Source organism: Asterias rubens, chromosome 6 (genome assembly GCF_902459465.1).
Source record: "Asterias rubens chromosome 6, eAstRub1.3, whole genome shotgun sequence".
NCBI classification, from domain to species: Eukaryota; Metazoa; Echinodermata; class Asteroidea; order Forcipulatida; family Asteriidae; genus Asterias; species Asterias rubens.
The window spans coordinates 3,979,911-3,998,966 of record NC_047067.1 but is presented as its reverse complement, the minus strand read 5'-3'; the positions used below and the strand labels follow the sequence as shown (position 1 = coordinate 3,998,966).

The window sequence follows — 19,056 nt, the reverse complement described above, 5'->3', positions numbered from 1 at the left end:
CCGGCGGCAGATGTGAAACCGTAATAATATATTCAAGCTGATCCTTATCAACATAGTACAGAAACAATAAGTGATGAACTGTTCGTCATTGAAATTATGTTTTATATTAAATAGGCCCTATTAAGAGACTTTGGGTAGGTTTTGTTCCATGGTTATAAAATTTTTTTAGTAGAAACAATTAAATGTGTTGCAGTAAGTTTATGCACAAGACCTTTTTAACCTTCAGCCAATCAATCAATTTTCGGACCTCTGTTTCTCCCTCTGTCCCTTTCTCTCTATCACACTTTGGATCATTTGCATATGCCCTTCATATGGATCTGTTAGTAGACTGACTGTATTGCAGAGGGAGCATTTCGCCAGGGGGATTGTGTGTTAAACGTCAACAGATTCGTTTAAATTGATGTATGTAAGTACTGAACACTTTAATTGTCAAACGAATTTTGAATACACAATCTATGTTTTTTGTATTAACCAAATAACATAGATTGTATGTTCCATCTATTTTGAGAAAATACTTATCGTAATACTTTTAGATCAGACTAATAACTTTTAAAACTAAAATATCAAGCCGAGTTCTACTGTCTTTCTGAAAATGAACTATTCCAGTCATGCTTAACATGTATCTCGCATAATTGTTTAGGCATATTTGTATGAACTTCCTTCGCTGTAGTAATATTTAGTAATACATTTTCGTTACAAAAAAATGTTGTACATACATTTTTTAAGTGTGTCATTTTAATGCTAACTTACATACTTATTTATAAAGAAAACTACTACAAATGTAACATGTCAAAGTTTGAACAACCTACCCAGTAAAAACAAGTGTTTAGGTTTTAAACACTATTTATACAGATTTCGAACGCGTCAAATGGTTTTGGTTAAACACTTATAGGGATCATGAGTTGTGTTGTAAAGCAGTGGTTTTTGCTATTCAAACGCTTCCTAAACCCAATGTAAACGGATGATGCGTAAAACTAAACGCGTAAAGCGTTGACAGTTTTTACTATGGCCGTTTGTTTGCGTGCGTTTACACAACGCACGGGACCAATGGCTTTACAGCCCAGCCGAAGGATGAATAAATCGTGGTTAAGTGTCTACGACAAGGACTCGAACCCACACTAAATAGAAGGTAACAATTAGAATATGTAGTCACAATTTCCAGAGAAACATAAACCCTCTCTCTCTTTAGGGTTTATGTATCCAGATTTTATCTATTTAGTCCGAACCGGACGGACACCATGTTCGAGTAAGCAGAACAAGGTAGCACACACGATTCGCTGTGTTATTACGTAATGTCGTTCAATACAAATATATATTACAATCATGATCGTACTTTATTAGGTAGCTGTGTGAACAGATTGGCGATAGGCCTACTTGTTCTCCCGTTTGGTATTACCAATTAATAATATGTAAAAACAATATTTAGTTATCATATAGCGCATTTCACAATAACGTATCAATGTGCTTCACATAAGTGCCCTGCCGTCGATTTCTCCAAACTCATCCTAACTTAGGATTAATCTTGGGACTTGGGACGAATTAAGTTCCCAATCCAAAGACGTAGGACGCATTAAACCAACCCTAAGTTAGGGCGGGTTAATCGTCCTAGCTCGAGATAGGATTAATCCAAGCGTTTCGTGAAATCGGTAGCAGGTAATTTTGGGCCAATACTAATTCCTATAATCTTTCTGAGCTCCATGGGGTTCTTTTCGTGATTTAGGTGTAGATATTTCTGTTGATTTTATTTGGAATTCTCAAATTAATCGCATTACTGCCAAGTGCAATAGAAAGTTGGGTATGATTAAACGCACTATTGGTTACGACGCTCCTAGCAGAGTTTCTAAATCTCTCTATACTGCATTAATTAGAAGTGACCTAGAATACTGTAGTTCAATTTGGAGTGGAACTTCAAAACGTAATATAAAACTTGTTGAAGGTGTCCAGAGACGAGCCACCAAATTCATTTTGCATCGTCCTCAAGATAACTATAAGACCCGGTTAGAACAGCTTTCAATTTTACCACTCTCTTTTAGAAGGGAAATTTGTGATCTTATTTTGTTTTTTAAATGTAAATACGGTCAAATTGACATAAATGTTAATAGATATGTAAGTTTTAATGTTACACAGGGCCGTCCTGCCACTAGACTGTCTTCTGATCCCTTCAAATTATCAGTTCCTCGTTGTAAAACAGAGTCCCATAAGTCGTTTTATTTTCAGCGGATTGTCCCCATGTGGAACCAGCTTCCGCTGTCGGTCAGATCTAGCGTGTCCTTGTCAGCATTTAAGACTCTTCTTCTCCAATTTTACAGGGACAAGTTTGCATCTGACATTTCAGCGGATGATGTCTGCACTTGGGTGTCGCACTGCCATTGCTCTTCTTGTCGTCTGTAATTGTCAGTCCCGCCTTAAAGCGCTCCCTCTTTTTTGTGGGTTGGGTGGTTTTTTGCTATGGGGTGGGTTTCAGGGGACATTTCTTGTGACAGGACGGCTTTGTAGAGGTGCTGGTCACCTGTTCCTCCTCGTCACTCACTGGCTTGGTATTTTTTAGCTAATTTGATTCTTTATTTCTTTATGTATCGATTTGTATTTCTATATTTTTATGCCAGTGTAAAGTCTAATAAAACTAAAGCATTGGCGCTATTGCGCATACACGATATCAACCCCTACCCTCGCAGGTACCAATTTCAACTCCTTGGTGAGAGGAGCAATTATAGTAAAGCATCATGCTCAAGGACACAAGTGACATGACCGTGATTCGAACCAACAATCAAATGACTTAATAACCATAACTTGAATTCGATGCTCTTGAATACTCGGCCATGACACAATGTATCTATAGAAACGTCACTTTTCAAAGTTTAATCATGTTTTCTATCAGTGACGTTCACACCCTTCTCTTTATACAAATATTTATGTTAACTTTGTTTTGTATCTAACAATTGCTTCTTTTTTTCGATGTTCCGTGTTTTTTTGTCTTTTGTGACCTTTGTGCAATTAGTATATATTTAAATTTGTAACATATTTATTGTAATGATTGTGATTAAAATACAATTCAGTGTGTTGCTGTGACTTTTAAAATATGTTTACCAAAACCATAACAAAAAGTATGTGAGTTTAGTTAATGACGTAATCTTTCATTAAGACTTAACATTCTTAAACGTTGGCAGGTGATAATTTGTTCCGAAACAGGTGGTTGTTGTTTGTTTGTTTGTGTGTGTGTTTGTTTGTTTATTTGATTGTTTTTCTGTTTCAGCACGGCGTTAAGGTATTTACAAATACAAACGTAGTTTTAAACAAAATACTTTTAAAAGATCAATACAGTTCATGCTCATACAAAAGTAAATATCTTACAAGGTTAATTAAAATCAATTATTAGCTGTAGTGTGTTTTGTATGACATTGTAATAAATTGTTTGCGCAAATTCCCACGGTATTGGGAAAATTGATTTTGTATTAGTTTGCATATTACTAATCGAATTCCAACTCAGATGCATAAATCACACCGGATTTTTCTTCGAATGCATCAAAGTAATCAGTGCAATGATGTAGGTCAAAACTTGCAGCTGTAGATAACAGCAAATAAAACTGAAATACTGCCTGACTCGAATCATATTTCCGTTACGTTTCTCAAACAAAAAGACACTGAATCACAACTTCCCCCCTTTTGTGGGTTCATAATTTAAAATTTCTAAAAGTATTTTAATAGCAAATACAATTGTTTTTATCTGCTCTATAACATTGGATGACCGTTCGATGACATTTTGTTTTATCCCATTTGCAGATTGACACAAGAAAGACAAACTTCTTAACCCTTGATTGACGGGGGGAAACTGCCTTTTCAGATCGGGTACGTCCACTATGAACTTTCTATTATTATCTTCGTTTGCTGATACTTAACTGAATTTATTTTTTTATTTTTGACGTTTATCTTTAAACCAAACCTTCTTGTTCTTACTTTTGATTTATCATGTGAAAATCATGTTTTATGATTAATTCATTTTTAATGGTATCAAAAGCATCATTTGAAATTTTACGTAACTTCAAACCACAAAATAAATTGACAACGGTTCCTAAATTTAACATCTTGTTGTTACAAATCATGGTAAATAATCAAGCAAACGTTTTGTTATCTAGTGAGCTCACGATTCTGTTGGTTTAGAGACCAATAAGGATACATTTTTCAGCCAGTTTAAGATACAATAAAATGAAAATATAAAAAATAAATTTTCAATTAAACACCTCGCCCTTTAAATCTTGTTCGAAATTGAATGCTCGGCTGCAGCAATGTTCTGTAATAAATTGAAAAATTCAAAATTATTTCTGAAGTTGCTTATAATTTTTATGTAGAGGCATCATTTATACGTTTTTTCTGTGAAAAAGATGGTTGCCCGAAGTTAAACATGCCGCGAAGTGCCTTGCACGTCAGATCACTTAATGTTATCACTTAAAGCACTGTGGGGACACAGCTCTTTTGGGTATTCGCCACCAACGTTGAAAACATTCTCAATTGACTATCAAGCTGAGCCTCGTAGTTTTACTTTAAATCTTCGGGCTAAACGGCATCCAGCTAATGATGTGAGCAATCTGTGCATTACATTAAATAACAGTGTTGCAAATAATAATGTGGGGTTAAAGATAATGGAGGGAGCACTCAGGGACATTTTGAGAAATTGGTTTGGTAAACGGCATTTCATTGGTGTGCTTATATTGGTGTGCTTTTAAGTTCTTTTGTTTATAGATTTTTTTTCTTAATTTAGTTTAGTTTAGTTTTTTTCAGTCAATGAGCAAGTTATTTTCAATTTGTCACAAATAAAGGCAGACCAATAGACAGGCCGGACCCGTATTAAAGAGGGCATGAAATCTTGAAAAAAAAATTGTATCCCTTTTTAGCCGCATTTTAATTCAATCTCAGTAGTTTTTTAAGGAGCGTTTCACTGAAACTATCTGCACTTTGGTTCTTCACGAAACATTTTCCCACGGTTGACTGAACACCTCGTTCAGACAGGCATTCCAGGGCTGCGTCGAACCAATAGAATAGGAGTGACTCAAATTCAACCTATACAAATATTGGTTTCCGACACGCGAACGTTATGATTTGTATTTATGCATTCGTTTGGATGTAAGTGTTGTTAAATGACCGTGACAAAATGGAGTTATACTATATGCATGCTTCAAAGTAATTTTTCCGAACGACTGCAACAGTCAATATTTCGACTTCCAGCGCGTCCAGTTACTCTAAACCCGTTTCAGACGTCAACATTTTCGGGTACTAAATCATTCAGTCATTTTTTATTTTTTTCGGCTCGGCTCTACAGTACTTTTCTGAACTGGGTGTTAATGCCATTCACAAGAATGTATATACTATTAGATTCGTAACCTGCGCAATCTTGGTTTACAAGTGCGCCATCGTAAAAACTTTTGGACTAGAAAGGTCGCCATCTCGGTTTTTGGTGTGGCGACTTCCATGCTTTCTACGGTGCGGTCCCTTAAAGCATAATGCCATATTTTGTGGACGGCCAACCGAACTGCCGTATTGTGAGTTGTCTGGTTGGCTGGTTAAAACGGGCCTCCTGGCTGGTCAGAGGCGGGGCAGACGCGGAGACCCTCGTGCCCATGTGGTGATCGATCTCACCGCGATATTTTTGTAGCATGCCCCATGAACTTACTCCGTAATCGTGGGGTCAAAGAGGGTTTCAGAAAACCGCTTACAAAGTTCCGTTCGGTAGATCCTTCCGATTGATATATCCTTCCGATTGCTAGATTTTTTTTCAGGGCGCCCCTTTAGTCGGGTGCCAAATTCTTCTAAAAGGTACACTGATCGATAAGTAAAAACACTCACCGAATTCACTTGTGTTTAATTCTGTGGCTTTTTCTCACGGACCTTCTGATTTCGACACGGAAAATAAAGGGTGAAATTAGCTGCTACAAATTGAACGAATCGAACAAATAATCAAATAATACGGCATGCTTATGAATCTGTTTGCCTTGTCGGCTATTCAAAAGCGTGAACAAAGTTCAATAGTTTTTCCAGTAAATAATTGTAAATTTGTTTCAAGCCAGTGTATTTATTTAGTGATGCAGTGTACTGTTATTTCCTCCAACCAATTAAAGCTATATTTGTATACATAGTTTTTATTTTATTTAGTCAGTGATGTGATACTGAAGGATGCCATACACATGCTCAATGAAACGAATAACGATCACTAAGCATAATCCATTGTACATGTGTTGAAGGTCAGTGTACGTGGCCAACCCAAACCCACTGTGTAAAGTTCGATTAATAGCTCAAACACGTGTTAAAAAACTTGCACGAGAGTGTTCGATTAGCCATAATGCGATGGTCGTGTCTACCCAGGTGTCAGCTACCACAGTCCCAGATCACGAGCCGGTCTATTGTTAGACTTGATTCAAGTCCACTTCTCGTGCGAGAGATTCCTATATCCGCTGCCAAAGTGTAGCTATTGTGTTCCCGCGGCGCAGCACAGGTTGAAGAATCATATAGGGACTTGAATCAAGCCTTGTCTCTTGTGTATATGCACAGGTGCAATGACGTAGTTGCCGGCTGCAGACGTATCATAACAAAATGGCACTTGTGAAAAGTTTAATTAGACGTGAGAAAAAAAATGTAATTCCTGAAAAACAAACAAACTGTTGTGCAAATTAATTTACTATTACTAGACGACAGAGCTGTATGTGTACACGCCGATACGCAACAACCTTGTACCTAATTTTCCCAGAGTGGCAATCAAAAATGCCACGAGTGTAAACCACCGTTACACAAGGGAAAGACGTTGCTTTGTGGGCATAGTCTTTCCCACTAAAGTATGGTCTTTGCATGCTCAAAATGCTATAAGACAAAACAATTATAAACGGGCCCTATTAACCATTTTAAAATCCTTCACCCAATCCAAATGTTGACAATCATTTGCATATAACTGTGATGACCTCTATTTCTTAGTAAACTAAAGTTAAATGATATAATTTTAGTAAAACATAACTTTTGTCTCATGCGAGTAATTCATTTTCATTCGCAACTCAGTTAAACAGGCTCAAGTGTTTGGTACTCCTACATCTACCCTACTACTTATTTTGGATAGTCACTTGTTCATAGGTACCGGAGTAGTGTAAAAGCAGAATATAGCATTTTAAATACTTAAAACTATTGCTTACTAATTAAAGTAGCGCAACCAAACATACAAATTGAATGCAAGGGACCGCACCGAAGATAGCAGTTCAGGGATTGGCAGCATATTGCGCCACAGCACCTTGTAAACCATTACATTGTGCTTAAGGATTAGGTCTTATATTATCTAAAAAATCGCCCCCACTCCTTGCAGTAATAATACCTGGCGCTTTGTATCCTTTGGCAAAAGGCGCGTTATAAATACGGTTATTATTATTATTATTATTATTTAGGGAGTCGCCACACCAACAAATACCCGAGCTCGGGCTACGTTTAGGTGCCGCACAGACGTCCTAACAGAGAGTACTAACTTGTGAATGTTGCAACTGAATATGTATTGTTTATTTTTAAGAATAAGGAAGGATGAATCTATCCATTTCTAGCGAGGTAATAGCAGATAGCAAACACATCTCCGTCACGAAAAATCAAATATCGCGTTTCGGTTATTTTGTAGGGTTCAAATGTGTCAAAATTTAGTATAATCAAAGGGCCATTTCGAGCGAAATTATTACGCAGGACGGATACTACCATCAAGGAGGCTTTGGATGTGAAATAAAACAACTGCTGCCATTACACAAACAATACCCTTTCTTTTAAGGCAGTGTACACTATTGGTAATTACTCAAAATAGTTATAAGCAAAACAAATTACTTGGTTACAAGCAATGGAGAGTTTTTGATGCAACAAAACATTGTAATAGAAACGGCTCCATCTGAAGTATCGTAGTTTTTAAGAGAGAATTAACTTTCCACGAATTGATTTCGAGACCTCAGAATTATGTTTTGAGGTTCCTAAATCAAGCACATGAAAGCACTTAACTTCGTGTGACATGGGTGTTTTTCTTCCTTTATTATCTCGCATCAAATTTGCACAGTTTGTTACTGGCTCATATCTTGAGATACACCATGTGAGAAGACTGGACTTTGACAATTACCAAAGGTGTCAAGTGTCTCTAAAAGTATTGTTACATACAGAACATTCTGATCACGAATGTTTCCTGCACAATAAGTTCGATATATTAACTGCCAAGCCGAATGGAACAACTGCAAAATATCCACGTTGGTGGTTAACTTTATCGTTCCTACATTCAAAATGACCATCGATATTGTTTTTAGTAAATAAAACGTGTCTCAATTATCATTTGAATTCTCTACTGTGTTGTATTTATTTAATTTTGTTTGTACTTGATGTGTTCATTTTGTTTATCAGTGCCGTTGGGGTGCCATTGTGAGCTATCAAGATGTTTCAACTTCTCCTACTTATCATGGTCACTGTACCCGCGTCGTCATTGGTGCAAAGTGGTGAGACTTGTATTTCATTATTTCATCTATTTGTTTTGTTATTTCTTTTATTTTGTTTTATCTTGATGTGGAGTATACTACTCCTTTTTTTTGGGGGGGGGGGGGGGGGGCGGGGTGGGTATGGATATCTATTCGACCGCGAATTAATTCACGGTTTCTTAAAAATAATAATAAATATCCAACAATTTTAACAGGGTATCATTTCGTGTTAACAAAAGGTATGATATTCGTTTATTTTTGATTTTAGACGTTGCTGATATGACTTGCGGCGTTATAAGGGAGACGGGACACAGTGAGGAATTTATGTGGGATCTTCCCCAACTTCATAACGACCCAGTTGTAGTTGAATTTTCTGTCTACGCAAAGAGTGAAGTTTACCTTGCCTTAACAGACGAACCGGGCCCTAATTTGCCAGCTAAAGCAACTGTATATTACATTGGTAAGTATCGACTTATACTTACTGCATGTTTTCAGTGTTGGGAGTTCGGCATCAGATACAACATTTTTAATGTTTATTTCTTTCTTTTTTATGTACTTATACGAGGGACTCGAATTCTTTATGAAGTGCACTAGTTTCCTCTGTAACAAGAATGAAGTCCATAATTTTATAATAAAAGGGCGTACACTGTATTAAACCTCATACCCTTCAGAGCAAAATTTACTAATATCTAAAACGTAACTATCCTCAACGTACTGACTTTCTATGGGGGACTATTGAACAGCAGACATACCAGGTCATACCAGGTCAATTTCCATTGTTTACGTAGTTCTGAGCGTGCGCACATGACCGAGAACAATGGATTTTACCTAGTAAGTCTGCTGCCACCAAGCGTCCCAAAAGTCTCCCATTGGAAAATGGGAAAGTGAGTCCACCACAAACAAGTTTTTTGACCTTGGAGAACTTCTTGACTGCCCAACCCTGAAATACTTTTCATCGCAGCATATCGAGAAGTGGGTCAATGATCAGGTCCATGAACAGAATAGTTAGCAGAAAGGGGAAATTGCTCAATATTTTTAGCCGAGTATAACTATATGTTAACAAGTTTGTATAATCGAACAGAAAGGTAAAGGACCCACAACCCCCGGTAAAGCTTAGCCAGCATTTGAAGATTATTTTGCATTTCACATTATGTTTACATTGATCAACGATTCAACCACCGGGCTAAAAACGAAGTTTGTTCATGCCTATTGATATGTACATTATGTTACCCACATCTTTACAGAGCGACAATAATGATTCTTCTTGTCAGAGTTACACCACATCAATAATGGGAGACGAAGTTGTTATATGTTCATGGTTTATTTATTAAAACACTGCAACACAGCGGCTAAAAGCCGAAATGTACAGTTTACAAAACAGTCATTAAAACATTACTATATGTTCGAGTACAGCTGGATACTAACCATCATGCTCACCCCATCCCCCACCCCGTTAAAGCTCCCCATCTTCACTCACAACCTTTTAACGGGCTATATGTCTGAAAACACAATACGATGAATATCATTGAAGGCACTAGACACCCTTGGTAATTGTATATGCATAAAACAACACATCTGATGTGAACATTTGGGCTCAATTGGTTATTAAAGGTGCAAGATAATAACGAAAGACCATTTGTTGCACAACTTTGTGTGCTTTCAGATTCATAATAAAAATCTTCAGCTGAGGCTTTTTCATTTTTGGGGTGAGAAATTACCTCGGAGGGAACCGTTTCTCACAATGTTGTATAATTTATTACAGCTCTCTTGTTACTTTTGAGTAATAACCATAGTTTTCAGTGCTTTAAAGAAAGATGGGGTTTTAACATACCAGTTGTTGTTCCATCCACAATGCAGCATCCTTCCTGGGCAGTCCAATACAGCAAAGTGTATGCACGCCATGACCTTTGGGCAAATAATATGACAACAAAATAAGAGATGAATTTATGTTTTGAAACAGTGATTGGTGGGGATGGGAACACTGCTTCTTACATCTCACGGTGTAGGGGCTGTCAACCACTGACTCCAGCATCGACTGAAGTACTACAGTGCGACCGTCTTAACAACTACTGGCTCCACTTCGAAGACGGCTTCATCAAGCTTGGCTTACGAGGAAAGCTTGAACCAATCACAACGTACGAGGTTCCTGAAAAAGACTTCCAGCCCCGGTATTTGGGATACTCCTCCAACATGCTGAGCCAGGGGATGTTCACTTTCTCCTTCGATAAATTTGGATGTAAGTACAACTCGACAAAGGCTAGTACTTATTAAGAAAACCCATGGGGAAAAGGAATTCAATACTCTGAGTATTTGTTCAAAAGTGGTCATTACGTAATAGGCACATGGGGCTTGTTAGAATCTCACATGAAGTCGTATTCATGCCCCATACAAAAGGTTTTTTAAAGCTATCTAACAAAGCTGGTACGACAAAATGCAAAATTCCTTAGTGATTTGTGTGTGCCTCTCGTTGAAAAAGAATGTATCATTTATTACAAAGAGTGTCTACTGTACTAGATGCATTGTCAGTCATCACGGCGACACATGTCTCCTACTATTGGTAACTGTCAAAGACCAGTCTTCTTACTTGGTGTATCTCAACAAATGCATAAATTTACAAACCTGTGAAAATTTGAGCTCGATTAGTCGTGCTTTCAGATGCTTGATTTCGAGACCCCAAATTCTAAACTTGAGGTCTCGAAATCAAATTCGTAGAAAATTACTTCTTTCTCGAAAACTAGGTGAGCCGTTTATCACAATGGTTTATACTATCAACCTCTCCCCATTACTCGTTACCAACTGAGGTTTTATTCTGATCAATATTTTGAGTAATTAACAATAGTGTCCACTGCCTTTAAAGGAACACGTTGCCTTGTATCGGTCGAGTTAGTCTTTGAAAAGCGTTTGTGACTGTTTGTAAAATGCATATGGTTAGAAAAATGTTTTAAAAGTAGAATACAATGATCCACACAAATTTGCCTCGAAAATGCGTGGTTTTACTTTGCGAACTAACACGGTCGGCCATTTATGGGAATCAGCAAATTGACTCCCATAAACGGCCGACCGTGTTAGTCGACGAGGTAAAATGAAAACCACGCAATTTCGAGTGATACTTGTGTGGATCATTATATTTTACTTTTAAAATATCTTTCTAATCATATGCATTTTATAACAAAAGGTTACCAACGCTTTTCAAGGACCAACTCGTTCCTTTAAATTCCTTTTTTTTCTCTTTTTTTTCAACATTAATGTTTTAGGGGTTTTTATACCCAATGTAGATCAAGTAGCTCTTTTTTTCAAACCGTACAAGTTCAATGTACATTTTTGGACTTTGCATTTTGTGTCCTACAAAAAGTACCCAACACTTTAACACCTCTACATATTTGATGATTTATTTGTCTTTAATTCGTCAGATCATACCTACAGTGAGCACGTGTACTATACAGGCGAAGCGTTCTGCCTCGACTGGTTCTTGAAAGAAATCCCAGTAGGGGTTAAACAGTTTTGTTTCCAAGCCCAGGTAGAGCAAGGACCGATTTACGTTGTTTTGAGCCCTCAGCGATTCAGAAATCCTGGTGAAATAGCTTACGAAATAGGTAAATGATTTGTGTTTTTTGCGTGTTGTTAGTGATGATTGGTTTTGAAGGGGAAACTTACTACCAGGAAGGTAAACGAAATTATTACTGTCACTGACTAATCAACTTAAGACAAACTATGAGAGACTACTCTACTCGGGACATAGGCCTTACGTGACAATTTCACCACAATTCTCACTTCCTTTCTTCTTCCTCCTTTTCCTTTTATACCATTACGTATGTCATTACAAAATGGCCAGAAGAAGAAAACAAACACGTAATGCCATTTACAATTTTGTTTTATCAGTGATTGGAGAAGAAGAAAATAGCAAGACTTTCGTCTTCGACAAAGTTCGTTCCGGGGAGCAAGCAATCAAGGAAGTTTTCACCCCTTCAGTTTTAAATCCAAACAGTTTCGTAGAGTACTGTTTTACTTTCAATGAGAAGGTGATTACTTTCGGCCCCGCGAGTAGAAGAGATTTGGTGGTTTGGGTGAGAGACGAGTCTATTCAAATCAAACATGTCGGATTCGCAGGAAGTAAGAAACCGGCCCAGTTCTTGTTTCCCGTGGACTTCATTCCTTCATGTAAGTAGACCGATTGCGGATATTGATAGTTCTGATGACTTTTGTATTTGCCTCCTTAACACAGTTACATTTGTTACTTTTATAACTCCATTATGGCAAAAATCTTATTCGCAGAGTCTCCAATAATAAATATTGCAGCGATTATTAACACTAGCCCTGTATACTTTCCCTAGTCATGTGAGAACAAAATCACAGGCATATTAAGGTCGTGGGTTCGAATCCAACCAGAGTTATACGTCTAATTGACTTTCAATTAGGCTAAAGTACAATACCGTTCAAATAAATTCACCAGTAAAGTAAACAATCAACATGTTAGTCCCGTGCGATCTAAACAATATCTGAGTCAATATGAATCAGAATCTGTTTAGAAAAAAGAAAAAGAAAAAACGGTTCAAAAAGCAAGGCAAATTTAAAACAACAATATTCAACCAATTTCAGCGCTATTTTGTTACTGTTCTTTTTTTATACTGTGTTCTTTTTAATTGATCTTGCAGATTACCAAGGCGTTATCGACTTACCGCCAGAATCACCCGCCGGGTCAGGTACTTTTGTTTTCTTCTAACAATTCTTTCTTTCCCATGTGACTAAGTTACCTGCCGTTTGTTTAATTTGATGTCTTAATAATGGAATAGAGGGGGGGTAAAAATATGTTGTGATACAATGTCTGAATGTTACGCTATAAGTAATTCTTCTTTCAGATAAATGCTTGGAGAAACCGTGTGCAGAAAACGGTAAATGTTATGTTGACCATTCGTTCAGCCACGGTTACAGATGCGAATGTTCTAATGGGTACACCGGGAAAAACTGCGATAGTAAGTTTAAAGATTGATTTCCTACCATTTGCACATTCAAAATTATTTAATTTCTACTAATAACCGTAACAAACGTTATTTCAGTTAAACTTATTCCAATTGTATTGACATGTAGAACTTATTCCAATTGTATTGACATGTAGAAGAAGTTACTTTAACATCATATCAACAAAAAACCGCAGTTAGTGTAACTTTATTAGTGTTACTAACACTTAATATGGCGCTTGTTTGTTTCTTACAGTACTTCCACCGGAAACTGGTAAATATTCTTCATTATTCTCCATAAGCTAGTTAGTCTCCAATAATGAATAATTGTCAACGATTATTGACACCAATGTTGTTTAGCACTGCATACTTAGTACTTTCCCAAGTCTTGTTGGAACACATCACAGGCATATTACTCGGGTGGGATTCAAACCCCAACTTAATACTCTTTATCTCCGATACAAATTTAAATATATTAAACAGTTTGAGTACCCGCTGCTAAAACATAGGAGTCGAACATGCTTACCGGGCAATCTCGGTGGTCTAGTTGGTGTGACAGTGCTTTAAAATTGGACAGGTCGCGGATTCGAATGCATTTTGATTTGATTTTGATTCTGTGATTTTTCACAGAACTCGGGAAAGTACTGAGTATGAAGAGCTATACACCAATATCGGTGTATTGCGGGTAAAACCAAAATCAATATTCGTTATTATTTAGATAAACATCTATGAAACCAAAATTAATAATCTATGAAATTATCGAATGACTATAATTATTGCAAGCGGAATTATTGCTAAATAGTCAGACTTGCACGAATGCCGTCATGTATGCCTTCCACAGCCAATAAACGGCCGGGAAACGTGAATGACTCATGTGTTATGTTGATTTCATATTCTTTTGCAAAAGCTAGTAATCTTTCCAGAAGAGACAGTTCAACAAAAGAAAATGTAAAAGTGTTAGTTTTCAATTGTTTGATTGTTAGTATTTATTTATTATTTTTTTCCATTGTAAAACCGCAATTTTTTGTCGGGCATGTCTGAGGATGGAACTAAAACGGTTTCACCTGTGTTTTTTTTTTTTTTGTATAATTCTTAATCGAAACAATGTAGGGCAAAGTAGAGGAATTGGTTGATCAATACAAGCATCGTTATTAACATTTGTTGTATAATTTCTCCGTTATAGTACCGGCGGTCGAGGAGTCAGGTAAGTGAATGTTATGAAATAGGGTCTCTTTAATATTGGCAATGAATTAAATTTAAAAAAAGAACCAACGCTTGATACAGATATTTGAACATGTGTTTTCGTAACTATCTTCTTTTAATGTATATTTGGTTTGCGGTAACGCCATGTGTGTATCTACTTGCCAGGTAGAGTTTGTTCTTAGATAACTGTCTTGCTTTATTCTTCTGCCGCGGAGTAGATAATCGGAGGTTCGGGAGACTTCTCAGTTCTGAAAAGAACTGTCCTGCTTTGTGACTATTACCAGGGCGGATGGTATAGAAAATAGACTGGACGACTACTTTAGCTTATAGGATCGTAATTAACTGTACTGCCGCAGAGTCAGTTCTGAATGTTTCCAATGTTCGACTAGCTTGCTCTAGTCATCGTCAGTCTGACGATGACTAGAGCAAGCTAGTAATACCATCCGCCCTGGTAATAGTTAAAAAGCAGGACAGCTCTTCAAGAACAAACTCTACCTGGCAAGTAGATACACACATGGTGTTGCCGCAAACCATTATACACTGATACTTCACCATGCAATGCCTCAAATCCTATATATCTTCTTTTAACTTATAAATGCAATTCTCGAGTAAGGAATAATAACATGTACTGACCCATTTCACCTGACGTCATCATCAGAATAATCTTGGATGCGCCATTTTGGTGGTCAAAGTCAACGTGTGTTATTCAGTGAAGTGCGCATTTTTAGGTGACGCGGCGTTTACGCGTAAGCCTATACGCCTCTCTTAATACTTATGCATGACGTCATAATGGCTATGGGCGCACTTCCCCCATCATTTGCAGTGGCTGCGCCCATCGCCTCGTTTTGAGTTAGCATTGTGACGTACCTCATGAATAAATATTAAGAGAGGCGTATTGACCCATAGATATAGAATATTTATTTCTATGTATTGACCACCAACATGGTGAGCGTGGCATCAGTCGCCGCGTGTGACGCGCGTGAAAGTGGTCAATAGCTTATTTTACCATAATAAATCTTAAATACGAACGTGTCTTTTGATCTAAATGATGCAATTATATGTTGTTTTATATCGTTTTATATTAACTGTCTTTCTTCCAAAGTCTACGTTGAAACATACTTTATGTAAAACCTTTAACCGTCATTTCCTTACACAGCTGTCAAATCGACTAAGGCTCCTGAAAAAAGGCCTACACCTAAGCCCGGTAAGCACGATCTAAATTGCCTTTACATCGAGAAAAAGCCTTGTAAACAGAGAATCTCTCCCCTGGTTAACTCACAAAACAACATTAACCGTACATTTAAAGTCACTGGACACTATTGGTAATTATCAGAGACCAGTCTTCTCACTTGGTGCATTTCAACATATACATAAATATCAAACCTGTGAAAATTTGAGCTCCATTCGTCGTCGAAGTTGCGAGATAACAATGAAAGAAAAAACACCATTGGTGACCTGAAGTTGTGTGCTTTCAGATGCTTGATTTCGGGACCTTAAAAATTTATATTGTGAGGCCTCGAAATAAAATTCGTGGGAAACTACTTCTTTTTCGAAAACTTCGTTACTTCAGAGAGCCGTTTTACACTATCAACCTCTCTCCATTACTCAAGTAAGGTTTTTAAATAATTATTTCGGGTAAGGTTAATAGCAATAGTGTCCACTGCTTGTAAAACGTAATGCAACTAACTTGTGTAGTTTATATGCTCCGCCATCATGGTAAACCTACGCAACTGCAGAATACTTCAACTGCTACGATGTAATTTACTTACATCATCTCGTACTTATTCGTTCAAACTATGAATTTAATTTAAGTTTCACCTAGTGGTAAACAAAGAAAGATTTTGAGTAGAAATACCTCCGCCATGGTTTATACACTTAGAAATCTAAACAAATCTCAACTGTCTTTGTTTTTTTCTTTCTAAAATCTTCTTTTAAAAATCATACTTAAATTAAACAATTCAAATGATTTGTACAAGAAAATAAACAAACTCCGCCAAATAAATCAGCATATCAATTACCAGTATATTATACTTCAAACGTATAAGAGAATCGATGCCTCGGTTTTATACGATAACAAGCAACAACTGCGAACATATGCATTCACTGAGCAAGACAATAAAATGAGTTTGATTAAAGCATCACTAATTAGGGGTTACAAATCACAGCAGAGTGAAACATTTTTTCATCGCACCTGTATTGTTTCAACAAGGAATCAAATTGTTTTACATGCCGGGCAAGCTGTCACCGAAAAAAAACGAAGACAAACTGCTGTCACCGGTACGTACGCGACAAATTCCCATCGGATACAGGAAGAGATGTCACCGCTCAATACGGGGGTAATAAGGAGCTTTTTGAGACGGTAGGCACACACAACGGTAAACAATTGTAAGCGTATTTGTTTTCCCAGGGAAGATGAGGCCACTAGCATCAAGTGGTGTGTTTTACCTGCTTTCACTCACGTTGTGCAAATCCAACCAAGCATAAATACACTCATTGGTGGTGTGAACAAAGACGGAAACGGATTGTAGGCTATGCTCCGCATGATGTTCTATGCAATCTACAATATATGGTACTTTAGACACGCTTTTGTGTGCGTTGTATGGCATTGCACTGAACCATGGTAGACTTGATTCAAGCCCCGTTCTCGTGCGAGAGGTTCCTAAAAACACCCATCGTCAAAATTTAGCTATTGTGGTCACGAAAATTGGCTAGGCAAAGGTTGGGGGATGCCACCCTTGCAAAAGTTATGTCACCGGGCGGCCCGGAACATACAGAACTGGAGCACTAGAGCGTGAGCATCCGGACCATCGTGTTATGCTACCTTCCGTCGTGTGTGCATATCGTTGCTTTTACGAAAGCTCCCTAAGAAGGAGGAGGACTCAAAAGAGAGCGCTAACAGTCTTTACTTTATGGTATACAAAAGGGGTAGATTGTTGAGCGTTGGTTACCCTGTATTATTTTGTGGTGACTAATGATTCTGAATTTTGAATTTCACTGAAAATTACAAGCTATGTGACCTGAATGTCCATAATTGCTAGAATCACTTCTTTAAAAGAAAGATCCTAACTTTACGGGACACGAAAAGAGAAAAACACAGCTATAGAAAGAGAAAGAAAATATGAACTTAAAAGAAGGAAACAAACGTATACAAACTTCATGCACACATCACTGTAATGGTAGCTTGGTGCTATATAAAGCAAGAAAGTTTTGAAGAGTATCCTATGCTTAACATGAGACACGATAGTGGATGGAATGAAACACGTTGTATGCCTACAGTATTTGCCGCGATAATGGTGATTTAATGTAGCTTGTTGTGCAGTACTTACATCGAGTACAAACATGTTAGTTGTAAATGTACAAGTTCATGTATTTGCAAACATAAATACATGCACATGTACATACATAATTTTCAGATGTCCTTACTGTCAACCACAGAAGTAAACATGCTATGTAGTCATATCTTTTTTTTACGGAATCCATTGCAAGCAGCTCCCCTGTTGGTTCTGCCTCAACTAAGCTGGAGAAAAAAACAACACAATCCATAACGTGCAAATGAAGCATACAAAATAAAGCTGCGTTTAGATATAGTGTCTTTCATTTATATTTTATTGTAATCTGATTTTTACTGTTTCACGGACATTCAGATACAACACCGCCGACTATCGATTGCAATGTTGAGCTCGGGGACAACTATGTGACATCAGCAGATTCAAAGACGATGCAAGTTCCGTTTAGTTTTCCACGGGCCGAAGATAATGCGGACAAAAACCCATACGTCGTGTGTGTTCCATCTTCTAACAGTGAATTCCCCCTTGGTACTTCCACGGTGAAGTGTACTGCTACTGACAAATCTGGAAACGAAGCGACATGCGACTTTGAAGTCGAAGTGAGGAGTAAGTGTGATTTGTCTGGGTTTTACTATTGGTTTTTGGGTTGTTACTTAAATATGACCCGGGACGCAATTTTGTTTTTACCACATGCTGGCAACGGCGTCAACAGTGAAGGGATCCGGGAAAGCGACCATACCTTATGCGTGTCTGCGATTGCCAGCGTGCTGTTACGGAAATAAAATTGCACTCGAGACACATTGCCAAAATGACAATAATGTAATAGATCCCTGAAATACCACACACACATAATTTTGTAAATACAAAGTGTTTTCAAAACCTGACTGCCACCCTCCACCCTGACCCCCTAAAGGGACACGTTGCCTTGGATCGGGCGATTTGGTATTTGAAAACGTTTGAAACAGTTTGTTATGAAATACTTATGGTGAGATAGATAATAAGTCTAATATAATGATCAAACGTGCCTCGAAATTGCACGGTTTTCATTTACGACGCAAACTTTCAATCCATAACAAAATATTGATTGTTGCGTAGACGAGATTGACTTTTGAGCCCTGTTTTTGAGCATGGAGGAAGGAAGAGAAGGAG

The 19,056-nt window shown here is 37.5% G+C and overlaps 1 protein-coding gene across 11 annotated transcripts in view; it reads left to right on the top strand.

Annotated features, from left to right (window-relative positions):
- Positions 1 to 329: 329 nt before the first annotated feature.
- Positions 330 to 19,056, top strand: part of LOC117291459 (serine-rich adhesin for platelets-like) — a 74,670-nt gene continuing 55,943 nt past the window's right edge. For 9 of the 11 annotated variants that reach the window (XM_033773158.1, XM_033773161.1, XM_033773163.1 and 6 more), the window contains exons 1-13: positions 331 to 406; positions 3,781 to 3,846; positions 8,392 to 8,483; positions 8,731 to 8,922; positions 10,423 to 10,698; positions 11,873 to 12,055; positions 12,342 to 12,620; positions 13,115 to 13,162; positions 13,319 to 13,432; positions 13,674 to 13,691; positions 14,601 to 14,621; positions 15,777 to 15,824; positions 18,265 to 18,513. In XM_033773158.1, the coding sequence (XP_033629049.1) occupies positions 8,423 to 8,483; positions 8,731 to 8,922; positions 10,423 to 10,698; positions 11,873 to 12,055; positions 12,342 to 12,620; positions 13,115 to 13,162; positions 13,319 to 13,432; positions 13,674 to 13,691; positions 14,601 to 14,621; positions 15,777 to 15,824; positions 18,265 to 18,513 (1,489 nt within the window). In that variant the 5' untranslated portion in view covers positions 331 to 406; positions 3,781 to 3,846; positions 8,392 to 8,422. Of the gene's footprint in view, positions 407 to 3,780; positions 3,847 to 8,391; positions 8,484 to 8,730; positions 8,923 to 10,422; positions 10,699 to 11,872; positions 12,056 to 12,341; positions 12,621 to 13,114; positions 13,163 to 13,318; positions 13,433 to 13,673; positions 13,692 to 14,600; positions 14,622 to 15,776; positions 15,825 to 18,264; positions 18,514 to 19,056 lie in introns of all 11 variants that reach the window. The other 2 variants (XM_033773164.1, XM_033773166.1) reach the window with 2 other exon arrangements.